Source organism: Bactrocera oleae, chromosome 2 (genome assembly GCF_042242935.1).
Source record: "Bactrocera oleae isolate idBacOlea1 chromosome 2, idBacOlea1, whole genome shotgun sequence".
Lineage (NCBI taxonomy): Eukaryota > Metazoa > Arthropoda > Insecta > Diptera > Tephritidae > Bactrocera > Bactrocera oleae.
Genome location: NC_091536.1, coordinates 78,653,167 through 78,675,529, shown reverse-complemented (window position 1 = coordinate 78,675,529; position 22,363 = coordinate 78,653,167). Strand labels below are relative to the sequence as shown.

At 34.2% G+C, this 22,363-nt stretch overlaps 3 protein-coding genes across 3 annotated transcripts; 1 reads left to right on the top strand and 2 right to left on the bottom strand.

Annotated features, from left to right (window-relative positions):
• Nucleotides 1–102: 102 nt before the first annotated feature.
• Nucleotides 103–22,056, top strand: LOC106614569 (DDB1- and CUL4-associated factor 5). The gene is made up of 10 exons (XM_070105753.1): nt 103–668; nt 2,014–2,576; nt 4,711–4,891; nt 4,959–5,225; nt 5,300–5,577; nt 5,644–5,774; nt 5,881–6,355; nt 6,440–6,892; nt 7,025–7,123; nt 20,542–22,056. The coding sequence occupies exons 2-10, from the start codon at nt 2,348–2,350 to the stop codon at nt 21,990–21,992; spliced, it is 3,564 nt and encodes a 1,187-aa protein (XP_069961854.1). The 5' UTR covers nt 103–668; nt 2,014–2,347; the 3' UTR covers nt 21,993–22,056.
• On the bottom strand, nt 7,746–10,867 carry Ir100a (Ionotropic receptor 100a). The gene is made up of 2 exons (XM_014230368.3): nt 10,032–10,867; nt 7,746–9,022 (listed from the first exon to the last, which is right to left on the bottom strand). The coding sequence occupies exons 1-2, from the start codon at nt 10,328–10,330 to the stop codon at nt 7,864–7,866; spliced, it is 1,458 nt and encodes a 485-aa protein (XP_014085843.2). The 5' UTR covers nt 10,331–10,867; the 3' UTR covers nt 7,746–7,863.
• Ir10a (Ionotropic receptor 10a) lies at nt 14,017–16,786 on the bottom strand. Its single transcript, XM_014230320.3, has 2 exons — nt 15,906–16,786; nt 14,017–15,193 (listed from the first exon to the last, which is right to left on the bottom strand). Exons 1-2 carry the CDS (start codon nt 16,730–16,732, stop codon nt 14,071–14,073), a joined length of 1,950 nt encoding a protein of 649 aa, XP_014085795.3. The 5' UTR covers nt 16,733–16,786; the 3' UTR covers nt 14,017–14,070.
• Nucleotides 22,057–22,363: the final 307 nt, after the last annotated feature.

The following is a 22,363-nucleotide window of genomic DNA, read 5'->3' as shown; positions in this document are numbered from 1 at the left end:
ATGTTAAGGTTTTCACAACTGTTTTTAGTTCTATTTAGTTAAACAATATCGACTTCGTTTCGAGACGATCTACATAAATATATTTACTAATATATATAGTAAGTGTAAAATATGGTTACTGACTTTGCGCCAAGACCCACTGTGCTATCAACAAATCCCAACAATCAAGTTGGCTCCACAGCTGAAGCGATTGCTCGCTAGCTGGTTTCGTCGTCGGTGTTTATTATGTGCGTTGTTTGTTCCATTCTGTATTCTTTCTTAAACGGCTTTTATTTTTACAATTATTCGTAGTTGGAGGAAAATGGAAGTTTGACCTGTCAAATTGTGGATAACAGATAATTTTTTCATTTTAGTAGTCAATCAGCAGAAAATTTTGTAGTAACATATTCAAGTCTGTGTCTATATATTAAAAATAAATTATCACAGTCTATCAACAACTACCACAGTATCCAACGTCAGCAGCATAATTTTCAGAAATGAGCAGTTATTAAATATATGCTACACGAATTGGAATCGTAATTTTCCTACCCGTGAAAAGTGAAGTAAAGTGAAAAGTAAAATAAATTGAAAATGAACGTGCTGTAAAAAAAACAGCATAAGACGTTTAATGTAAAGTGAAAAGACGGCTACATTTTTGGCTGCAAAGAGTTGGCCGCATACTCCCTACAGTAAGTGCACAAAATGCAATCAAAAATTGGATTGTTAATATAAATTAAAATATATAGAGTGCTGAGTTGGGGAGATATTCCTATACCTACATAAATATATATATTTATATATACATATATAAGCATTCAATTCTGATCTGTATACATAAGTGTACGCATGTACATATTATATATACGAATAGGTGCTGCAATATTTCATACCTAACATGCCTATATATGTACATATTTAGATTGATGTGTGTACTTTAAATACGACCGCATACATGTCCATATACATATAAATTCATAGTTCAATTGATGTTGCACCGAGGTAGACATTAAGGATTTAAGAAGAAATAAGGATCAGGTGCACAGTATTTTGTGAAATAAGAAATAACCTTTACTTTGTTACAATTACAAAATGCAATTTTCTTATTAGGTATCATCGCTACCTATAAATTTAGTCATTCAATTTTCGAATGTATGTAAGTACGTATATCAGTGGAGCAGCAGTAGGAGTAGTGGATATGACACTCCTACAAATGCTGGCAACGTTGTAATATGTATATTGAACAATCATACATAGATATGTACACATGTATATCAAATATAATTAGTTGTATATATATTTTTAATCATATTGTGTGATGATAAGAACTTATTTGACGTATAGTGAATCTAGTTTATATGTTTAAATCACTTTTTGCAACTCGTTCACTTATTTGGCACATTTTTTTACGGATTTTTTAAATATGTTACATATCCATATATTATTAGTAAAATTAAATTAATATTTTTTTATTCAAAAGTGTCGGTTAACAATTGATACAAAATTTTACGAGAATTATCTGAATGCAGTCTTATGTACATACATATGTACTGTCTATATATCTTATATATGTATGTACATATATGTATTGAATATTTCATGAACAATACCAGGTCGATAATACCGATACCTGCTGTCAAAGTTTCATACCCCACCAATTTGCTTCCATTTAAAATGAGCAATTTTGAATATATGTTCAGGAAATTTGTATTGAATTAAGGTTTTTCTATTAGGACAATAATGATCATAATATATTTGGACATGTACAGAATTGGCATACTTTTCTTATATTTCCTGTTTCCCCAGGTCATCAAGTTAGTTTATCTTTCTATAAAGATTTAATAAAATTATGTTTTACTTTATATTATATTAGATTCATACATATGTATGTATGTACATACGTGTTGTGAGAAGGAATAATTGAGAAAGTAGTCTCGTGGATATGCATAGTATGAATGTAAATAGAAAATATGTATTTAAAATTTGAGAATTTCAACAGTATGTAAATTTTTTCTTTTGAATAAAATGTTTTTCCAGGTTTGAAGACCCATACAGAAGTTTTCTATATAAAATACTTGGTGATAAAAGGAATAATTCTGAAAGGATCTATTTACATATAAATTTTACACGTTCTCATGTATGTAAAGTACCTTTAAGAATGCGCGTAACATCATACTGCCACAGTTTTACGGTTCCAAATAGTGATTATGTTTTTTATTTCATGGAAAAAATCATTGTGTATGGCGAAATACTGGAGTTAAAATAAATCCACTATATAACTTTTTTAATGAAAATAATAATACATAAACATTGATATATAAATTGTTTCAACTTTAATGTTTTAATAAAACCTGCAAAACTTACACTAAACATGATACAATCAACCCAATCAACGCGTGGCGTTAGCTCAAATCTATATCACCAGTTGGTGCAACGCGAATTGAATCTGTGGCCACAACGCAATCCTCAAACATTTACTGGGCATTTATATACGGAGCGCTATCGAGTTGCAAATAATTTATTTAAAACTGATTTACGAGCTCATTACGGCTGTGTGAATGCTATAGAATTTTCATATGGTGGAAGATATCTCGCATCGGGTAAGACATACATACATATGCATGTATATATATATATATATTAAAGCAACAAAATAAAAAGGTATTGAACGGTTCTTTTTATGAGAATAGATCTAAAAGTATATACATTAGTTATTTCCAGAATAATTTTTTATAAAAAAAAGTATAGCTAAGCGTTTTCTGTTTGCATTCAATTAAACAAGAAAAAACGTTAAACGGAAGATATAATACCCTTCACGAATATAAATGTTTCCTTACAAGAATTTGATTTGGTTTGCATGGTAGATATATGCTATAGTAATCCGATGTTAAACATTTCTTCGGAGATTATACCTTTCCATTTTATTACGCAAAATAAGATTAAGAGTAAAAAAGTTCTGCCTTTGTTTTTATATATAAAAAATGAAAAAATTCAACTCTAAATAATTTATTAACAGATATCGATCATACATTTTGGATTCATTCTTACGATAGACATTTTAAAATAGGGACAAATGTTTAGAAATGAACAGTTTTACATTTCCTGTCATGATCCATAGAAAACATGTGCATCTTAAGAGATATTCTCCAGCCGATGATGGGGAAATTCGTTACCATGCCAGTGATCAGGTCGTTATAATTGAAACCATGCACCACTCTCTTAAAACTATTCCAGGCCTCTTGCTTCTCATTGCTATTTATATGCTTGATTTGTATAGTGGAAAGTAAAAGAATCCGATGGGTTTTAAAATGGTGTTGTATAGGAAATAGGCGTGGTTGTAATCCGATTTCGCCCATTTTTGCACTATAACATAGATAGATATGAGAAGAATGCTATGTACCAAATTTGGTTGAAATCGGTTCAGTAGATCCCAGGATTTGGGTTTTCCCAGAGATAAAATGTAATGTCTCTGGTGTGTTTAGTGCTTGATTTATCGCGCTTTTAGTTGTTTTTAACTATACCGTTATATGGGGAGTGAGCGGAGTTGCCATCCGATTTCACCCATTTTCGCACTGTCGATAGAGGTGCTAAAACATTTGTTCTCAGTGAATTTTGTTATTATAGTTTTAGCAGTTTAGGAGATATGCATATTAAACCTATTAAGGGGCGGGACAACGCCCACTTTTTCAAAAAAATTTAAACTGCTAATGTGATCCTGTAGACCAAATAACAGTCTTGTATCTTATTGTGGAGCTTAGTTATGACAATTTATTTGCTTTTTGGATAATGGCGTTTTGTGGACGTGGCAGTGGTCCGATTACGCCCATCTGCAATACCAACCGTCTTACGATATCAAGAAACATGTGTACCAAGTTTCATAAAGATATCTCAATTTTTACTCAAGTTACAGCTTGCAAAGATGGACGGACGGACAGACAGTCACCGGGATTTCAACTCGTCTCTTCATCCTGATCATTTATATATATATAACCCTATATCTAACTCGATTAGTTTTAGGCGATACAAACAACCGTTAGGTGAACAAAACTATTATACTCTGTAGCAACATATTGCGAGAGTATAAAATACATCAAACTAAGTATTTTTATATATTTATTATATAATCCCTATATTGTACGACAATTAAAAACTTTTCTATATAAACTATAGAATTCTAATAATGACAATACCGCACAAAAAAAAAAGTTTGCTAAGGCAACTTTTAATACAAAATTTTCAATATAAATTGACAATTAATCATCCACATATTTTCTTTTTGCCTTCCAATTCATATGTATAATACTTTTTGATGACGTATGGCGATTTTTCTGTTTTAAAATTACTTTTATGTTATGTTATGTTGTGTCCTTATTAGAACATTTTGTTAATTTTACTCACTCACTCTGCTGTTTCTTTTATTAGTATTTCCGTTGTATGTATCTATAATTTATTATATTTGTCACATTAGTGATTTCGCGGAATATTTTCATTAAAATTCCAACTGAACGGATAAGTGAATTCGTCGAATTTAATATAACAAGTTGATATAGGAAAGTAAAATACTTGTATTCCATATATTCCAGGTGTTACAAACTTTGTGTCTAACTTAATACTTGATATATCCCGTTCAGGGTATAAAAAGAAATTAACATAACAATAACCAAAACCATATTACAAATCTAAGAGAATAATATTACCAATAATACTTTTTTAATTGTAACGTCATATTTTTAGGCGGCGACGACAAACGTGTACTTATATGGGATATTGAAAAAGCAATTGCCCATCATGGACGCCCGCGAGTATTGCAAACGGAACATACCAGTAATATCTTCTGTTTAGGCTTCGATCGTTGTAATCGTATTGTGTTGTCTGGTGGAAATGATGATTTGGTAATAGCACACGATTTTGAGACGTAAGTCGAGCACTTAAGCACAATAATTGTTAAAATATATTTTATTCTTTTATAATATAACTTCCAGCGGTAAACTTGTCAATGTCTTCAAACACAATAATCCAGTGTATGGCCTATCCATTGATCCGAAATGTGATAGTATTTTTGCAACAGCATGTGAGGATGGACAAATTTTGGTGTTCGATCAACGTGTTGACACGGCCGATCCTTTAGTGGTAGCTCAACAGCACACATCATTTCATGCAGTGGAATTTCACCCAGCTGGTGGGAATTTTTTAGTCACTGCTAATTCTAAACGAGGAGCTGCTTTTTGGGATATACGCAAACCGCATCAGTAAGTTTAAACTGATCCTTTATTAATTAATATATAATATTATATATCATTGATATTTTATTTTATTTTAACAGTCCTGTTATACAATATGGAGGCCATGTGGATGATCCACCTAGTTGTATGAGTGTACGTTTTAATTCGAATGGAAGCCTTATATTAGCCCTGCGTCGCCGTTTACCACCGATCCTTTATAATACACAGTCTCCGGAACCGGTTTGCACATTTTACCATGGAAATTATTATAATTCATGCACCATGAAAAGTTGTACATTTGCGGGAGAAAACGATGAATTTGTTCTATCTGGATCTGATGATTTTAACCTTTATGTATGGCGTGTGTCTGATGTGAATTGTAAGTTAAATGTTTGTGTCCCTTTATAAAATATATAAAGATTTAAATTTGAAATTATTTCAATAGTGGAGAGGACTGATCAATGGGTAGAAAATACACAAATGGTCTTATATGGACATCGTTCTATTGTGAATCAAGTTCGCTACAACCCACAAAAATGTCTGCTGGCATCTTCTGGAGTTGAAAAAATTGTAAAGGTAAATTATATCACACATTTTTGGGTGATATTTAAAAGCTAGAATATTAAATAGGTATTTTTCAATATTATGTTACTACATTTTTTAATATTTGGTCTGTTTTTAGCTTTGGAGCCCGTTTTCTCAGAAGGATTGGACCGGTTCGTTGTTGGAAAAAGCAACATGTCCCGAAAACCCGAGAGAATTGTATTTACCTTATAATATCTCTTCAATGTCTACGTCGCCACATAGTTGGTCACATATGTCACATGACTATAGTAGCCGTAATACCAACGAAGATCCTCGTATGATGGCGTTCTTTGATTCACTAATCCAACAGGAAATCGAAAGCTGGGATGCAGACAGCTCGACAGACTCCTCACATAATTCAGACGCCACTCATTCATGTTCTAGCTCGAATGATAGTTCAGATAGCAGCCCAGATGATGAAAGCGATGACGATGATGATGACGATGGTGGAGGTGATGGTGGTGACGTTGTTACTGAGGTCATTAGTATTCCCGTCAATGTACCTAATGGAAATAGTGTAATACGTGAACGTCCCACAAGACATGTCAAACGTCGCTTCACGAAACGAAAAGGTATAAGTTTCAATACTTTCTACAAAATTTTATTAGTATTTTTTTTTTTTTAATTTCCTTTGTTTATTATTTTTCTATTTAAAGATCTTAAACGCCGTAAATCAATCTTCAGAAAAAAATCTAAACCTCAACGTCATGCTTTTGCTAATCGCATTGCTTACTTAATTGCCACCAAACGCAGCCGCCTACGTCGTTTAGCAATAAAGGGGGCTTCTTTAGGAAATAGGCGACCTTACAAAATTTTAAAAGTATGTGATAACAGTACAAGAAAATCTGAGGCCAGCTCTAGCAAATCGATTCGGTCGCGTTCTCAAGTTAAGCGGCACCAAGCATCTCAAAGACGTAGTCAAAATGTATCACGTAGAAATAACTTTACCATCGATCAAGATGTGTTAAGTGGAACTATTGCATCTACCTCAAGTGCAGTGGCGTCTGGTCAGACAATAACCAATACAACATCCGAAGCAACAACGATAGCAGGGGGTACAAGCAGTCACCGTTACCAACGTCGAAAATACAAAAAGCGTAGTGTCTATGGTGAGTTTAAATATCATGTTTATTTATAATTACATACGATGTGAATAATTGTATGTATGTATTGTATTATGTATATGTGCTTAACATAAACCTAAGTAAATATTAATATTTTTTTATTTGAATCTTTTACAGATACATCATCAGATGATGGAAGAGAGATGTCGGCTTCTATTTCAACTATTCCTAGTAACGCTCCCAGTACAAGCACTGGAATAACCACAACACTAAAGGGTGAGTACTTAATAAAATTGTAATAGCTTTAAACAACAGAAAACTTTATTTTCTCTAAACTTCTATTAAACTTATTTAACAAATTACTAACTTATATAATTATTTATAAATTAACCATGAGCAGGATTGAAAATAATGCATTACAAAAATACTTTAATTCACATTTGAAGTAAAATTTTTTTTATTTTGCAATCCCGAAAACCTTAATTAAAAATAATGTTTAAAGCTCGCACAGAGCCATCATCTTCAATACCCTAGAGCACTGGTCGGCAAGCTTACATTCAAACGATTTATATTTTATCAATTTTCAATTTTGATTGGTATTAAAAATAAAATTTTCAATTTTTAATCCCAAATATATAAAAATTAAACATTTAATCGGAACTAAAAAACTGAAATGAAAAGTTTTTAATTAATTAAAATTGATTGTTAAAGAATTCGCAACCCTTACCATGAGTAAGTTTAATATTATATAAACAATAACATACGAGTTCACATTAATAACATTTGTTATTTATGACCCTGCGCATTTTGAGCAAGCTTCTCGTCTTGTTAATTATGTATAGCTAGAAATAAACTCTAAACTTTATTCGGCTAGCCGTTAGAAAGCACTAATCAGTCAAAAAGTTTAACGATACATTTATTACGTCATTCAACACATTTAAAATTTCTTATTAGAAATTTGAGAGTGACAGTCACAAATAATAAAATGTACTCTTAAATAATTTTCTGTCTGACCATTACTTGACGTTCGCTGTGCGAATTTTGCAGAAAGCTCTAACTTGCTTGCAACGTATGATTAATTCCAAGATCAAAACAATCGTCGCCAACAGACTGCCAATTATGATGGTATAAAAAGACAACTGCAGATCATTTAGCGTTAGAACTTTCCATTTATCGCCGCTCTCGTCCAGATGTCGCAAAAAATTTCGAGTTTTAATTCTTGCTTGGTACTTCATATCTGCAATCCAATGGTCAATAAATCCGGATTGTACAAATTTAAGCAATAATATATTTATGCTCTTTTCCAATGGCGAATGACTAGGAAGCAAAAATGCTATATTATAGTTTTTGGGACAATCGGGTATTTTATGTATTTTCTTTGTTATAAAGTAGTGTATGTCGTCGAGTTCGAGTGAAGAGGCTCGAGTAACAGATGCAAATTTACCGCCCCTAGACATCATGTGAATAAGACGTTGTTCCAATTCGGCAATTAAAAGTAGTTTCTTATGTAAATTCTGATATATTTGAGAGCTATGACCATAAAAGAGATCGTCCCTCATAGCTCCATGCTTTATATATATCCTTATATTGGCTTCATCCAGTTCTTTCATCGTATTGATGTCCTTGTAGTGCAGTGGCCGTATGTATACGGTTGCTAAACTTGATTCAAAAACTGCACCGAAGATCACGCTAACCAGACATAATGAAGCTATAAAGATTCGTTCTGATATAAAGGGTGGATAATTTATGATATTGACGCGCACCCACATCACCCATGTATCTATAAAAATGCGTATATATTGCAGTTTATGTTTTTGCGTTAGCAGGCGACTTTCCTGTGTTTGCAAGTTTTGAAATTTCAATGGATCAGATCCTTTTGTCATAACACTCAAATTTACTCGCCTTAGCAACATCCATATAAATGGAGTGAGCATTCCAACGAATATGAAGGAAACCCAAATGTCGACATTGACGGCAAATAGAGGGAGTATTGATTGAGGTATACGTCTAGCTTTTCTCACATAACAACAAAGTTCATCCGTATATACGGGTGAAGTAAAAGTAATATCACGCGTTAGATAGTCCTTTATAAAGAATCCAGCTAATATAATATCGGTCTCAAACCGTATTATTCGTCCAATTGCACCATTGTAACTGCCATTATTCGTGCGGGTGCTGCAATTATATTATAGAAAATGTTTAAGTACTCCTTTAACATCATTTTTACTATTTTCTGTGTTGTTCTACGTAAGATTTAGAGTAAATAAAATTAAAAAATAAATTTTTATTATGATATAAAATATGTGTCGATTGATAGGGGAAGACCCAATTTATATACAATGCTCGTATACACTGTACAATTTTTTCTTCAATAAAATTATTACAAAACAACTACATTTGGATTCAATATTAAGTTATACATTAATATTTATAGCCTGAAGAGGTATATGGGTATAGTAAGTTTGTCACGAAGTTTGTAAGACCCAGATGCTAGAAACCCTATAAAGTACATACATATGTATATAAATGTTCTGCGTGACAAGCTAAGCCGATTTAGCCATGTCCGCCGTGTACATACGCGAACTTGTCCCTCAGTTTTTGAGATATCAGTTTGAAATTTTTAACACGTCCTTTTCTTCCCAAAAAGCTGCGCATTTTTCGGAACTGTCGATATCGAACAACTATAAGACATACATAGCTGTCATACAAACTAAGGGATCAAAATTAAGCCCTTGTATGTAAACATTTTTTATTTGAAAAGATATCTTCACAAAATTTGTTGTTGTTGTTGTAACGGTTATCTAGTCCCCAATTCCCAACGGCAATTCCCACAACAGCCGGTTCTTCGTTACCGGAATTGACCCGGATTTTATCCGGCCAAGGGCTGTTATTTCGGCGATCTAACCCTGTTTGGATCGGTAAGTGTTAGTTTAAGTGTTCACAAAATTTGTCATAAATAATTGTTTAAGGCAACGCTACAATCTCCAAACATACTTTAACCGTTGGACGGTTACGTTTTCAAATTTATGTAGTTATACATATAATTGCTATAAGAAAGGCATCTGTTAAAGGTATTTTAGCTTCGTTGCAGCCGAAGTTTGCATTTTTTCTTGTTTTACCTTTAACTTAACAATCAAACAGCAAACATCAATTTAAAAAAAAAAATACAGGGTTGTTGACATACCCGAAAAAGTGATCGTCTGGCCATTGAAGATCCATTGTGAAATTCATTTTACTTGCCAACAGATCAGCTACTTTGCCATCAGCTCCCGTGATTCCAATTATTTCCTTCGACGTTTCGTTCACGAAAATTTGTAAATCGGAATAAACGGAGTGAAATATGTAGGTGCGGAGTGGATACCCATGGAAATTATGAAAAATTCTCTTATAACTTTCATCGCCCAAACTAGTCATCACACCACGTTCTAGGCCAATTTTCGGAAAGGGATTCAAAAACAAGCATTCAATGCCGCTATTGTTCATATTATTCGGGATGATATAAAAAATCTGCAATGCTCCACGTTCAATCCATTGTCGCCGAGCCAAACTCAGTAATTGTTATTTATCCGGTTGGTCCAGCAAAATATTAATTAATACACCCTTACGTGAAACATATTTATTTAAATTAATTTCTAAGTCATTACTGCTTACTACCATAGCCCAGTGTCGTCGTTGACTGGATTGATATTGCTCCTTTATATCACCCACGCTCAACTGCAGTGGACAGTATATTTGTTGTAAAAACTGCTGCACAATACTATTCTCAAAGTAGCGTTCATTAAACAAATGCAAATTTAGATAATCAATTCCGTGCAAAAGTTCTCTTAAAATTCCAATTTGGAGTTGATCACTGTGAGATGTCATTTCAATTGGACCTGACATCAATTCTAAAAATGTGGACGTTGCGATAGGTTGGGCTGTAAGAAACTCAGCCGTATAGAATGCAAAATAAGCAGTGACTAAAAAGCGTTTATTAAGCTCCTGCATTACGCGTACTTGTGAAAAATTAAATGAGCTAGCTTTTTTCAAAAAGCTGTATTTATTGAAAAGTGTTTACCAGGATATATGTACACAATCACATTTTGTATCTCAATATACGAGTATGTACATATTTGCATACATACCAACAGTAAGCACTTTGCTGTTGCACCATACATTCGCCTATCATGGCACCATTGACACTAGAGAAGTTTTGCAAACAAATAAATTGTATGTTGTTGACAAATAATTGACAGAATCTTTGTTTGCGCTTATACAATTTGTGTCAGGTGTCAACTTTATTCAAAGAACTATAATATGCAGTTTTCCAAATTTAGCTGCTAAAACGTTATCGCTGCTTGATATCGGTTGCATATCCACACTTCACTTCTGCGCCTACCATTCTTAAATACTCATGGGCCAGGCATTCATTAGAAAAGCATGTGGGCGTTGCTCTTATTGCCCACAAAATGATAGTATCTACATATACTCGTATAATTATAACTACACGATTGATTACATTCTTTTGTGATTATGACAATTTTTGTCAATCCATGAAAAATAGTGACAAATTTCCCAAAAAGTATGTAAAGAAAGCTTTAGAGACATGGTGGTATTACAATGAACTGCCTATACTGATTATGACACCAATATGTTAATAATCAGTTATAACGCCTGCACTAAGGGAAAGCTTAATCTGCCCAGGGTGAATAGCTGGCTAGTTTTCTTGGGTGCTATGTGCGAAGGGGCGTTAAGTCATTAGTGCTGATGAGTTAATGTGTATGGTGTCAGAGTACCACAGGACTACTTTCGGTGAGAGAACCCACATTTTTGTAGCTCCTCTACAGCTGTACAAGGCAATCGATACCTTTTTGATGAGTACTAAATACTTTACCTTATACGCAGGTTGAAGGCGAACGTCTCCCATAAGCTGCAGTAGTACCTCCGTAAAGTTATTAAGTCTTACTAATAATAAATTATTTAATTATAACTTTATATCATATTATTTTTATAGTCATTATTAGTCACGTCAGCATTTAAGTACTGATTTAATGATAAAATTGCACATGCCTGCAGCATAATAACAATGAAGATGTTAAGTTTTTGGAGTGTTAATCCTGCACGCTTAAGTAACATGCAAATTAGGATTTTGAAGGAATCTAATGGGAGAGATTACGACAAAAATTGACTTCGAACAACATTCAACAAACGTTAAAATATAGTAGTGGATGTCTTATCATACGGGGTTGTTTTCAGGGCAATCAACTGAGATTTCTTCGTAAAATTAATGAAATTATGAAGGCCCCGTATTACATTAATATTCTAAAGAACTCTTACCCACCAAGTCTAGAAAAAAATAGCTGCGAAACAGTTGACATTATTTTAATGCAAGATAATTACCATAAACACAAGGCCAAAATAACAATAAAATGGCAGACATAAATTGAAAATCTGTGGAAATATTAAAGAAATTAGATATTAAAAACTAAGCCTCTCAAAACGTTGAAGAGCTTTGGATGGCCGTCAATGCAGCTTGGTCAAATAAAGGCCACAAATTTTAAATAATTTAATTGAAAATATGCATCACATAATGAATTTTATTTTTTATGCTAAGGGCTAGTATATTAAGTACTCATAGTGAAACGAACGATACACCAAAAACACAAGTCACAAACGTTTTTATTTAACTTCAAGTATCTTAGTTCCACCCTAGTTGAATTTTTTAGCTTACATAGCTAAAATGGAGTTATTTTAATCTTCTGCTAATACTATTCTTTAATTTCCTGTTACACGTACAATATAACACGAAAAGTAAAATCCACGTTACGAACACCTTTGTGGTCCACTGTATATGAGCTATAAACCAAAAAAATCAACCAAAGGATATATTGCGTATTTGAGGGTAAAGTAACTGGAAGAACACATACACACGGATTAAGTCTTGAACCAATTTAATTTATTCTCAGTTAGCTGTTAAGAAACCACTTAACTTCGTTAAAACATCGCACATATTGTCCTAAATAAACTGTTTAAAGTCAAATAAAAGGTCTGAAATCACAATAGTAGGTATATGAGACCTGGGTAGTATTCATCCAATTTAATCTATTTTTGGATCCACAGAATATTGTTATCAAGATAAGATCCCCTTTGAGTTTCATCAAAAAAACTTACATATTCATCGATATATGTATACAAGGGCTCTTCAAATGATTCGAAAACCCTGAAAACCGATTATTCGAACATCCGGTTTACAACCGTTCGTATGATTATTAACTGAACAATACTGCGTTAGAATAGTTGCTCTGCTGCGAGTATTTGGATAAAATAAAATTGTTCCAAGCAGCCTTTGATTTATGCACAAAATTTTATTTTTGAATGTTTCCTTTTTTTCAATAATTAATCCGCTAAGTCGATTAGTCGAATACCAAGAGCTCTAATGTATACGACAATATTACTTATACGATAATGACGTCGGATAATAGAATTGATGGCATGTGTTTAAAAGCGAACGCCTATCTCCGAGAACTTTCACTCTTCTTCACTGCAAGGAAACTCTCCCCTGCCAAATCCACTACCACCCTATTTACAAACTGGACGAAGGAGTACAAACTGGACCTCAAATTTTATCCCCATCGATGATGTTAAAATTTCGACGATAAACAACTCTAAAATTTTAGGTATTACATTTGACAGTCTGCCCTCCTTCACTCCGCACACAACCGCGATTATCACAAAAGTACAGAGCCGCAATAAGATTCTCAAGTCGCTAACTGGCAGTAATTGGGGCAAGGTTCTGGTCGGGTGCACAAGTCGACGAACTGGAACAATATCCCGACCAAATTTTGGCCGCGACCAGGTTCCGACGCGTATTGAACGCCATTTACTGAAGCTATTTACATCTACATTAACTCCCTCTCAGTGATTGGCGTACTTGGAGAACAAACACCACCCATAACAGAACAAGAGCTCGAGTTGTCGCGTGAAATAAAAGTGACCCTTGTGGAACTTCGTTCTGGGTATTCCTACTTATCCAGAATAGACTCTGACATACAAAACCTATGTCCTACGTGCAATGAGTCTCCGCATGACACTAATCACCTCTGCATGCTTAGCAAATAATCTTTTTGAACACCAAGTTCAATTTTCATACTATATCTGAATATAATAATTTTGTATTTATGTTAGCATAATCTCATTTTATTTGAACACTGTTAAATCTTTCTGTAACAACCACGACGCATACATTAGATTCCATCATCCTTCATTTTAATCTTCGTACGTTTGCTACATCTTTTGAGACAGGATTCAAGGATTAATGACAATCCGGCCAGAGAGTTACCCAATATCACCACATAGAATGCCAACTGTAAATCGTTAACCGTAAGCACTTTAAATATATCGGTTTGCTCGAAATTCATGCCATTTGTCATTACATCGATGTCAACTGCTGTTTTCATGTCGTTGATCCATTTTCTAATTAGTCCTAAAGAAGCGAATTGTAGGAGCAAATTGTTGATAGCTTCCTCCCAGGGGGCATCTTTCGGTATGACGTAGGAAATAGTGTAATCTTTTGGACATTCAGGTACAATATAGACTTGTTTTGCCAATATGAACTGCAGAGATTCTAACAATAGCGAATTGGCGCGTGAGACACCGGCTTTTCCGCCATTTTTGGCAATATCCAATACGACATCGGCGTTTAAGTTCTGTACATGTACTAATTTCTTATTGAGATTTGCAAAAAGTGGAGATGTTTCAGCGAAAAATAGATCATCCGCCATTGATGAGTATTTGTATATGATTTTTAGATTGCTCTCATCAAGCTGCTCCAATGTGTTTATATCGTTATAATATAATGGATGTATAAATATAGTAGCCAAACTGGACTCGAATATTGCGCCAAATATAACGCTTACCAGGCAAAGTGATGCTATAAAGATGCGTTCTGAATTGAAGGGCGGATACTGCACAAGATTGTCACGCACCCAAAGTACCCATGTGTCTATGTAGATTCTCACGAACTGCCACCACTGACTTCGTTCAAGCGGTGTATCGGCGCATTTTTTTATGTTCAGGCATATATTTAGGTGCCGTATTATGCACCAAAAGGCACAGCATACGAAAGCAGTCAGTATAAAACCTAACCAAACGTCTACATGTACCGAAAACAGTGGCAAAATGGACTGAGGGACGCGCTGAGCTTTTGGCACATAAATGCACAATTTGTCATCGTAAACGGCTACCGTAAAATCCATATAATCTCCCACCAAATAATCCTTTATAAAGAAACCCGTGAGACACAAGTCGATCCTATCCTCAATAATGGATCCGATCACACCATTGTATTTACCATCTATCGAGCGTTCACTGTAATAAGAAGAAAATCATGGTGAATATGAATGCTTAGGTTTGAAAAGAATTTCTCTTTTCGGTAACAACATGAATGTATAAATTCAAAGCAATTAGCAGTGAGATAATTTAATTTACGATAAGCCGAGCTCGAACTCGTCCAAATAATAGTTAAGATAACCGTATTTAAAAATCTCGAATTGGGTTCATATATACATACTACTTGGACTGAAAGGACTTTGGTCCCGGTTCGATAGTCTGAAACCTCGGGGCTTTCGAAATAGGCGTCTTTTTAGATCTTGTCCTCCTCGTTTGAGTGAATTATTTTTCTTTTGGTCAGGTGGAAATACGATGTTAAACATGCAGCCATTTGACTAACTAAAATTTTCTCTCTGAGACGCACTTCACACGCACACAAAGGTATTGCGGACAACCAAAAATTAATATTATTAAAAAACAGTTAACTTCTATAATAATCTTCACAATGAAAAAGTTTTCCATACAAGAACTTAATTGTGATCGGTCTGTTTGTATGGCAGCTATATGCTAGAGCGATCCAATCTGAAAAATTTGTTCAGAGATTGTAGCAATGGCTAGGAAAATAATCCATGCCAAATTTCGTGAAGATATCTTGACAATTAAAAACACAACTACAACTACTGTCAGGTATAAAATATATATAAGAACAAATTAATATTGACTACAAACTGATGTTGTAAAATATACCTACCCAAAATAGTTGGGATCTGGCTCTTGCAAGGCCATTGTAAAGTTCATACGTTGTTGTAAAAGTTCTGCCACACGTCCATCCACTCCATACACATCCTTAATCGATGGATTGCTTTTATTAAATAATGGGCGGGCATAGACTGATTTGAAAATTTGCACACGCAACGGATAGCCATGCATGTCCCGAAACAAGGCAGTATTCAGCGATTCACTGTGTTCATAACGAACAATTTTCCCATACCTTTGCCGGATATCATTGTATTCGAAGGGATTAAAATAAAAAATACCTTCAACTGTGAGCAAGAAATTCTTGAAAGCTCTATATTTAATCCACAAAGTATTTAAAGCGTGAAGCACATTAGTATTATCTGCTGGCAGTTGCGTGTCACTGAGTATGAAAAAGAACACCCCCGCTCGTTGTACAAAACGCTGCGCATCCTTTGCTAGCTGCTGTGAATCAGTCATAATGACGAAACTATCGCGTTTACTTTTAACTGACAACGACGGCTCCGTCTTATTGACAAGATGCAGCTCGTCATAGACTTTAATAATTAGCGGTAGGCTACTGTGTCGAAGGAACCAACGCAAATAGGGGTTGGCGTCATCGCTTTCCAAATGCTTCGCACGTAGCAACACATTGAGATAAGGTATCTGCAAAATATATCTGTGAAGTTTCTCTCCAACTTCTTCTAAGTTCAACGCTTTAGTTGTTGTATTTGAAATCACACGATATTGCCATTGTTGTTGTATCTTAGCCTCTATACAGTGCATTGGAAGTAATAATAAAATATAGTAAATCATAGCTTCATGTGATTTACCGACGTACATACAAAGTATACTTATATAGTCAAGTATGATGAAAATTGCAAAACACCGCGCTAAATAACTCTAGCAAGTACACTGACTAGATATTGACATTTACGATCCTTTTATAATGGCAAATTTATGGTGGTCTGTAAAGTGTGGCACATAGTCGTATTTGCATTTTACCAAGCACCCAACCTCTAGTTCGGTGCTCCTTTTGTGGCCGCCAATAGTTTTGTAAACAAACAAATGAATGTTTTCTCAGAAGGGTGTCGTTAAATAAGTTTTGCACAATTGCAACATACAGTACATAGAGATATCCAAATATTCCTTACGGTTATATCTACTCGTATATGAAGTAATCCTTACCTATGTATAATAAATACAAATATGGTATTTTCTTATTTACAAAACATTTTATTTTGCCACCTGTAAACGTGACATATCGCTTTATTTTTCAATTTCTAATACATACGTAATATGTACGTAACTGTTTATATAATATTTAGAAGTCTTATAGACCTTTGAATGGACATTACTGCGTATTTACACATCTCACAGTCGCTGACAGTATCAAATTCAATGAATGATTAACTTTTTGTACACATAAATATACTTATATTTTGTTTGGGTGTTTTTAATTGGAACCAATAACAGAATTAATTATTTTTACACCTGCTGAATCACAGCGAATTGCCGAATTTTACTATTTTAACAATTTCAATGGTACTATAACAAGAATGAACGAAGTCCAGCTTTTTGCTTAAAATAAATATTTTTGCGAGGTTCGAATATTATGTGATTAAAAGTTAACGAGCTATTAGGCGGCTTAAAGGAAATGAGCCAAAATGAAGGCTACAAATTGTGTGCACTAGTAAGTAAGTAGCTGGCTTAATGAAAAAATAAACTGAGAGCAACTTTTTAGTTGAATAAAAATACAATTTAAAAAAGTGTATTTTGGCCGAATATCAACTTTTTTGTGGTATTACGGTTTTCAAAACTGTGACAGTGCTAGAATATCAATAAACATTTTTGAACATTAGTGCAGTTTATTTCTGAAATATTCAGAGAAAATGGAAAACGGGTAAATAATTATTTAAAATAATTTTAACCAAGGACCGTAAATAATGATTATTGTTGCGATTGTTAAATGAAGAAATTAAATACTTAGAATCGACATACAAACAAAAAAAAAGCAGATAACGTCAAGTTAATCCTTTTTCGATGATCGTAGCATTTCCATGATGATTTTTTTAATTTCTGGTTTTTATTATTTTGTTTACCGATAATGACAAATTTTACAATAAATCATAAGTAATTAATATTTTTGATATTATATTAGCAAAAAAAAAAAATCTAATAATAAACATTATTTTTGAATACATAGAAAACACAAGGTAACAACAGAGAATTTACAATAGAAAAACTTGTTGAATTCGTCGAAAAAGAAATCCGATAACAGGGCAAAGAAAGCCACAATTTGAAAGAAGTAAAATAATAATTCCATAAATTCCGATGAATCCACTTTTTGAGTAAAATTAATTTTTTTGAAGCGAGTTTTTCCCATAACATTTTAAACCTCCTTTTAGATGTAGTAGGTGACGACACTCCAACGAGAAATTTATTTCTGCCACATTTTTGGTAATTATTGTACATCAGCGAGGAAACCGATTAGCAATTTAGCAATCTGTAAAAACATTATTTAAAAGCCCTTTTAATTGTTAATAAAACTTTGACTTACTTGGTGTTAGGAAGTTCCAATAGATTTGAGTGATCCCGAATTCTTTTTCGTAGCACATCAATTTTGGCATTTTTCCTTGCCAAATTATGCCGTTTTTTATCGTAATTCGGCGTCGGCCCAGTGCTCGCTGAAGTCCCCTGTTTTGAGTGTTCCTTGACCTATAGTGTATATCATTGGACAGAATTCATCGACGGCCGCTAACGGACACAGAAACTACTTCTGATTGCATTTAAACAGCATTAAACACTGCTTTAAAGTTATTTCATAGTTGCGATTGTGGTCCGGAGTGAGCAAATACAGTATACACCATACTGACAGCTTTACCTTACCCAATAATTCATACATGCTATGACCGCGGTCTTTTGAAATGTTTCTCAGTTCTAATGAATTCGCTAGACACATTACTTTATACACTGCGCAGTTTGCACTGCTGATTTTATGTTGGCTGATGCATGAAATGCTAAAAACTGTGCATTTGAAAATTTGCATATTCAAACATAAAATGTGCGAAATATTTCTTATTAATAGTCTCACTGACGATTTAGATATCGATTTCTAAAAATGATCGATTTTTATTAGAGAGGCACAAAAAGAGAATGAATCGTATAAAAAAAGCAGAAATTTATTATTTGCGAATAGCAATGAAGTCAAACGGATTGGTCCACAAGTGAAAACTATAGTGCACTTGACGCAATCTTTCTACTATATCCCATAAAATTTAAAAAACTCCACTAATATAACGAACCAATAAATTAAAATTATATTTAAGATAAATCAACTACTATGACACTTTAGCTAGCACAGTTAGTTTTGGTGTAATTTTTTTTGCAACTACTTTTCAAATTTTGCAAGTTTCACGCGTTTTTGTACAACAGCTGCGACAGTGATGCTTTTTCGAATTTTCAATTTTGGCAAAGATGCTAGGTTTGCTTTTTCAAACTGGTTGCATCAAGCATACCGTTAAAATCACATTTTTTGCATAGTAATTATTTCGAATTTTAAATTTCAACCAATCATGACAACTTAGCCAATCATCACCATTGCATTGCAAACTCGTGCATACATATACCATATATACATATGTGTATATAATATATTAACAGGTTAGGTTAATGTTTTCCTATGCCATAATCTCACAAGACGGCTAGCGCCCGTTAACCTTGTCTCATAATTGATTTGAAGCTAAAAGATGTAATATTTAACTAGTACATTTGCGTGTGCGCGTGTTATTCATATAATATATCCAATGTAAGGCGTGTGTCAACATCATGTAAATTACTACATCAAATCGTAATCTATTGTTTGTTTGGCTTTTAACTTATTTACCTCAGTTGCATAAACAATAATTAACATAATACTGTTGCTTGCGGCAAATAGCGGTACTTAATTAATATAACGGCGAGATTTTACACCCTTTTTTTTTGTCAAAAATTATTTTATATGAACGAACTTAAAAAATAAAACAATTGTTTGGCCAGAAATCTCCCAAAATATATGTTTTGTGTCTGATGTATGATTTTAATTTATCCTGTCTCGAACTTTCGTCCCATAGAGTGTTTGTCGCACACTCAATCCATTCGGCAGTTGCTTACAAATCTTATCGCTCTAACTTTCAAATATGTACATATGTACATAGCCCTAAGGAAATGTGCTTACTCACCCCAGAAATTCTGTAGCCATTTGTTACAAAACAGAATAAAAAGGAACGTTGACTCCTCGGCAGGCAGTACCAATCATTCATGTGTTTCTTTAGAAAATCCATCAGTAGCTAAAACTTGTCGCGGCAAGTATCTTGCAACAGTCCAATCGCCTTTCTGTTGTAAGATCTGCGCACTGGTTTTTAAAGTAGAGTGCCGGACGAATTACTTACTCCCTTCATTCAAAATAAGCATAAAGTCCTGTTACAACATTATCCTCCCCTTTTGCATTATGAAACATACATACAGATACTATTTACAGGAATGCAATAGTCTGAAGGTTCATATCCAGTTTCACTAGTTTTACGGTCAGCAAGTTTGTTACTTTTGGTACTCGAAATGCTTAATTATTTTATAATATCGATTGAATGAAAATGAAATTTTCTTTATTTCAGATGACATAATCCGTTTAAGACAACATCAGCAAAATATAATTGACTCTGATGAGTACGAAGACGATGAGGAGCCGTCGTCATCGTCATCGGCACTTCAACGCCGCAGTCATAACATCGCCGAAGTTGAGGTCGATCCGACAGTGCAGCCGACAAAAAAATTAAATGGCGTACGTCGCATTAACGACGCTGCAGCCAGGGAGCGCACCAATATTCTTAATGAATCGAATATGAATTCAGAACGTCTGATTAGTTTTAGCGTGGAGCGTGTCATCAATCAACAATCTCCCATCCACTCGAACACCAGGCAAGTGACTGAAAATCCACAGATATTATCCAACGACTCTTCTTCCACAACACCAATTATCAATAATACCGTGTCTGGCGCAATAGAAACAACTCAACTACCTCAAACACAAAATGCAGATTCGCTATTCAATATTAGCAACATAAGCGATGGCAGTGTCAATATCAATCACCACAACATTAATAATAGTAGCGGGAGTAGCATCAGCCACATTGTCATGCCAAATCGCCGACGTCGTGCACATATGGCGTTTACGGACAACTACTCGAGTCATTCGAACTCCAGATTATCGAACAGTAGTTATGCCGACGAGGCAGTCGAATCATCAGCCTCATCTACATACATTGTTAGCGATGTAGTTCCTGAAACCAATGATAATGGTCTAAACAGCAGCAATGTTGGGAATAGTGGCAACGACGATACCAGACATAGTGCACACATTTATTCCACGCCACTAAAACGTCGCCGGATTACCATAATACCGACCGGTGATGACGGTGAGGCTGGTTCTGACACCGAAGCGGCTACAAAGTGGAATCACGATAACAACAATAGCAATAGCAATATGTTACATAACGATCATGACTATCCGATTAGCAGCAGCAGTATTCCTAATGTCAACAGTCATAAGAGTTTCCTTCACAACACAATGGAACTGAATGGTATTTGTGTAGGTGACGATACGTCTGAAGCGGCTGCAACTAATTTACAAAAATTACACCACAGAAGCACCAGCAATGGCAGCGTGAATAACAATACCACTAATAATGCTAGTCACCACAATTACGAACTAAATCGTGAGCATAGTGCGCATGCGCATCACCAACAAAATGCCACATTGTTACTTCGTACACCCGATAGCGGTATAAGTATAGGTGCCACAGTTACACCCGGCCAAACGAGCAGCATTTGCCCCAGTTCAAATGAATCGACAACTAGTCGCTGGCATCACAGTAACGGTGGTGGCATGCTTAGCAGCGATGGTGGGACAACGCCCAACAACAGTGGAACTGTAATCAGTCATCACATGCTACCGCTATGCGACGACAACTCGAATGCCACAATGGGATTGTTTCAGCAAAAGGTGGCTCGTGTACGACGTAATTATCGCAAAAAATTTGCCGAAGACTCTGACGAAAGTGATTAATTGACTGAACATGAAAATACCTACAAACAAACAAAACGGATAAGAAAAACATTTTTTTTTTAAATAAGAACGAAAAAAGTTTATAGATGGTCCACTACTAATATGCATCAAGATTTGAGCTATTTTCTAGTAGCATCCGACATCTAATTCACTTAAAGCACTTATACCAGCTGTATACAAAATGATGATTCGCCGCATTCTTTGGCTAGTTAATAATAAAGAAAAAGTAACTCATTAAAATTAACTTGCATACGAAACATATTATATAAGAACAATTCAAAATTAATGACATTTTCTGTGAATACCTAAAAGCGTATAAATATATTTACGAAATTATTAACCATTAGTTAAAACGTATTTCTATCAATAAA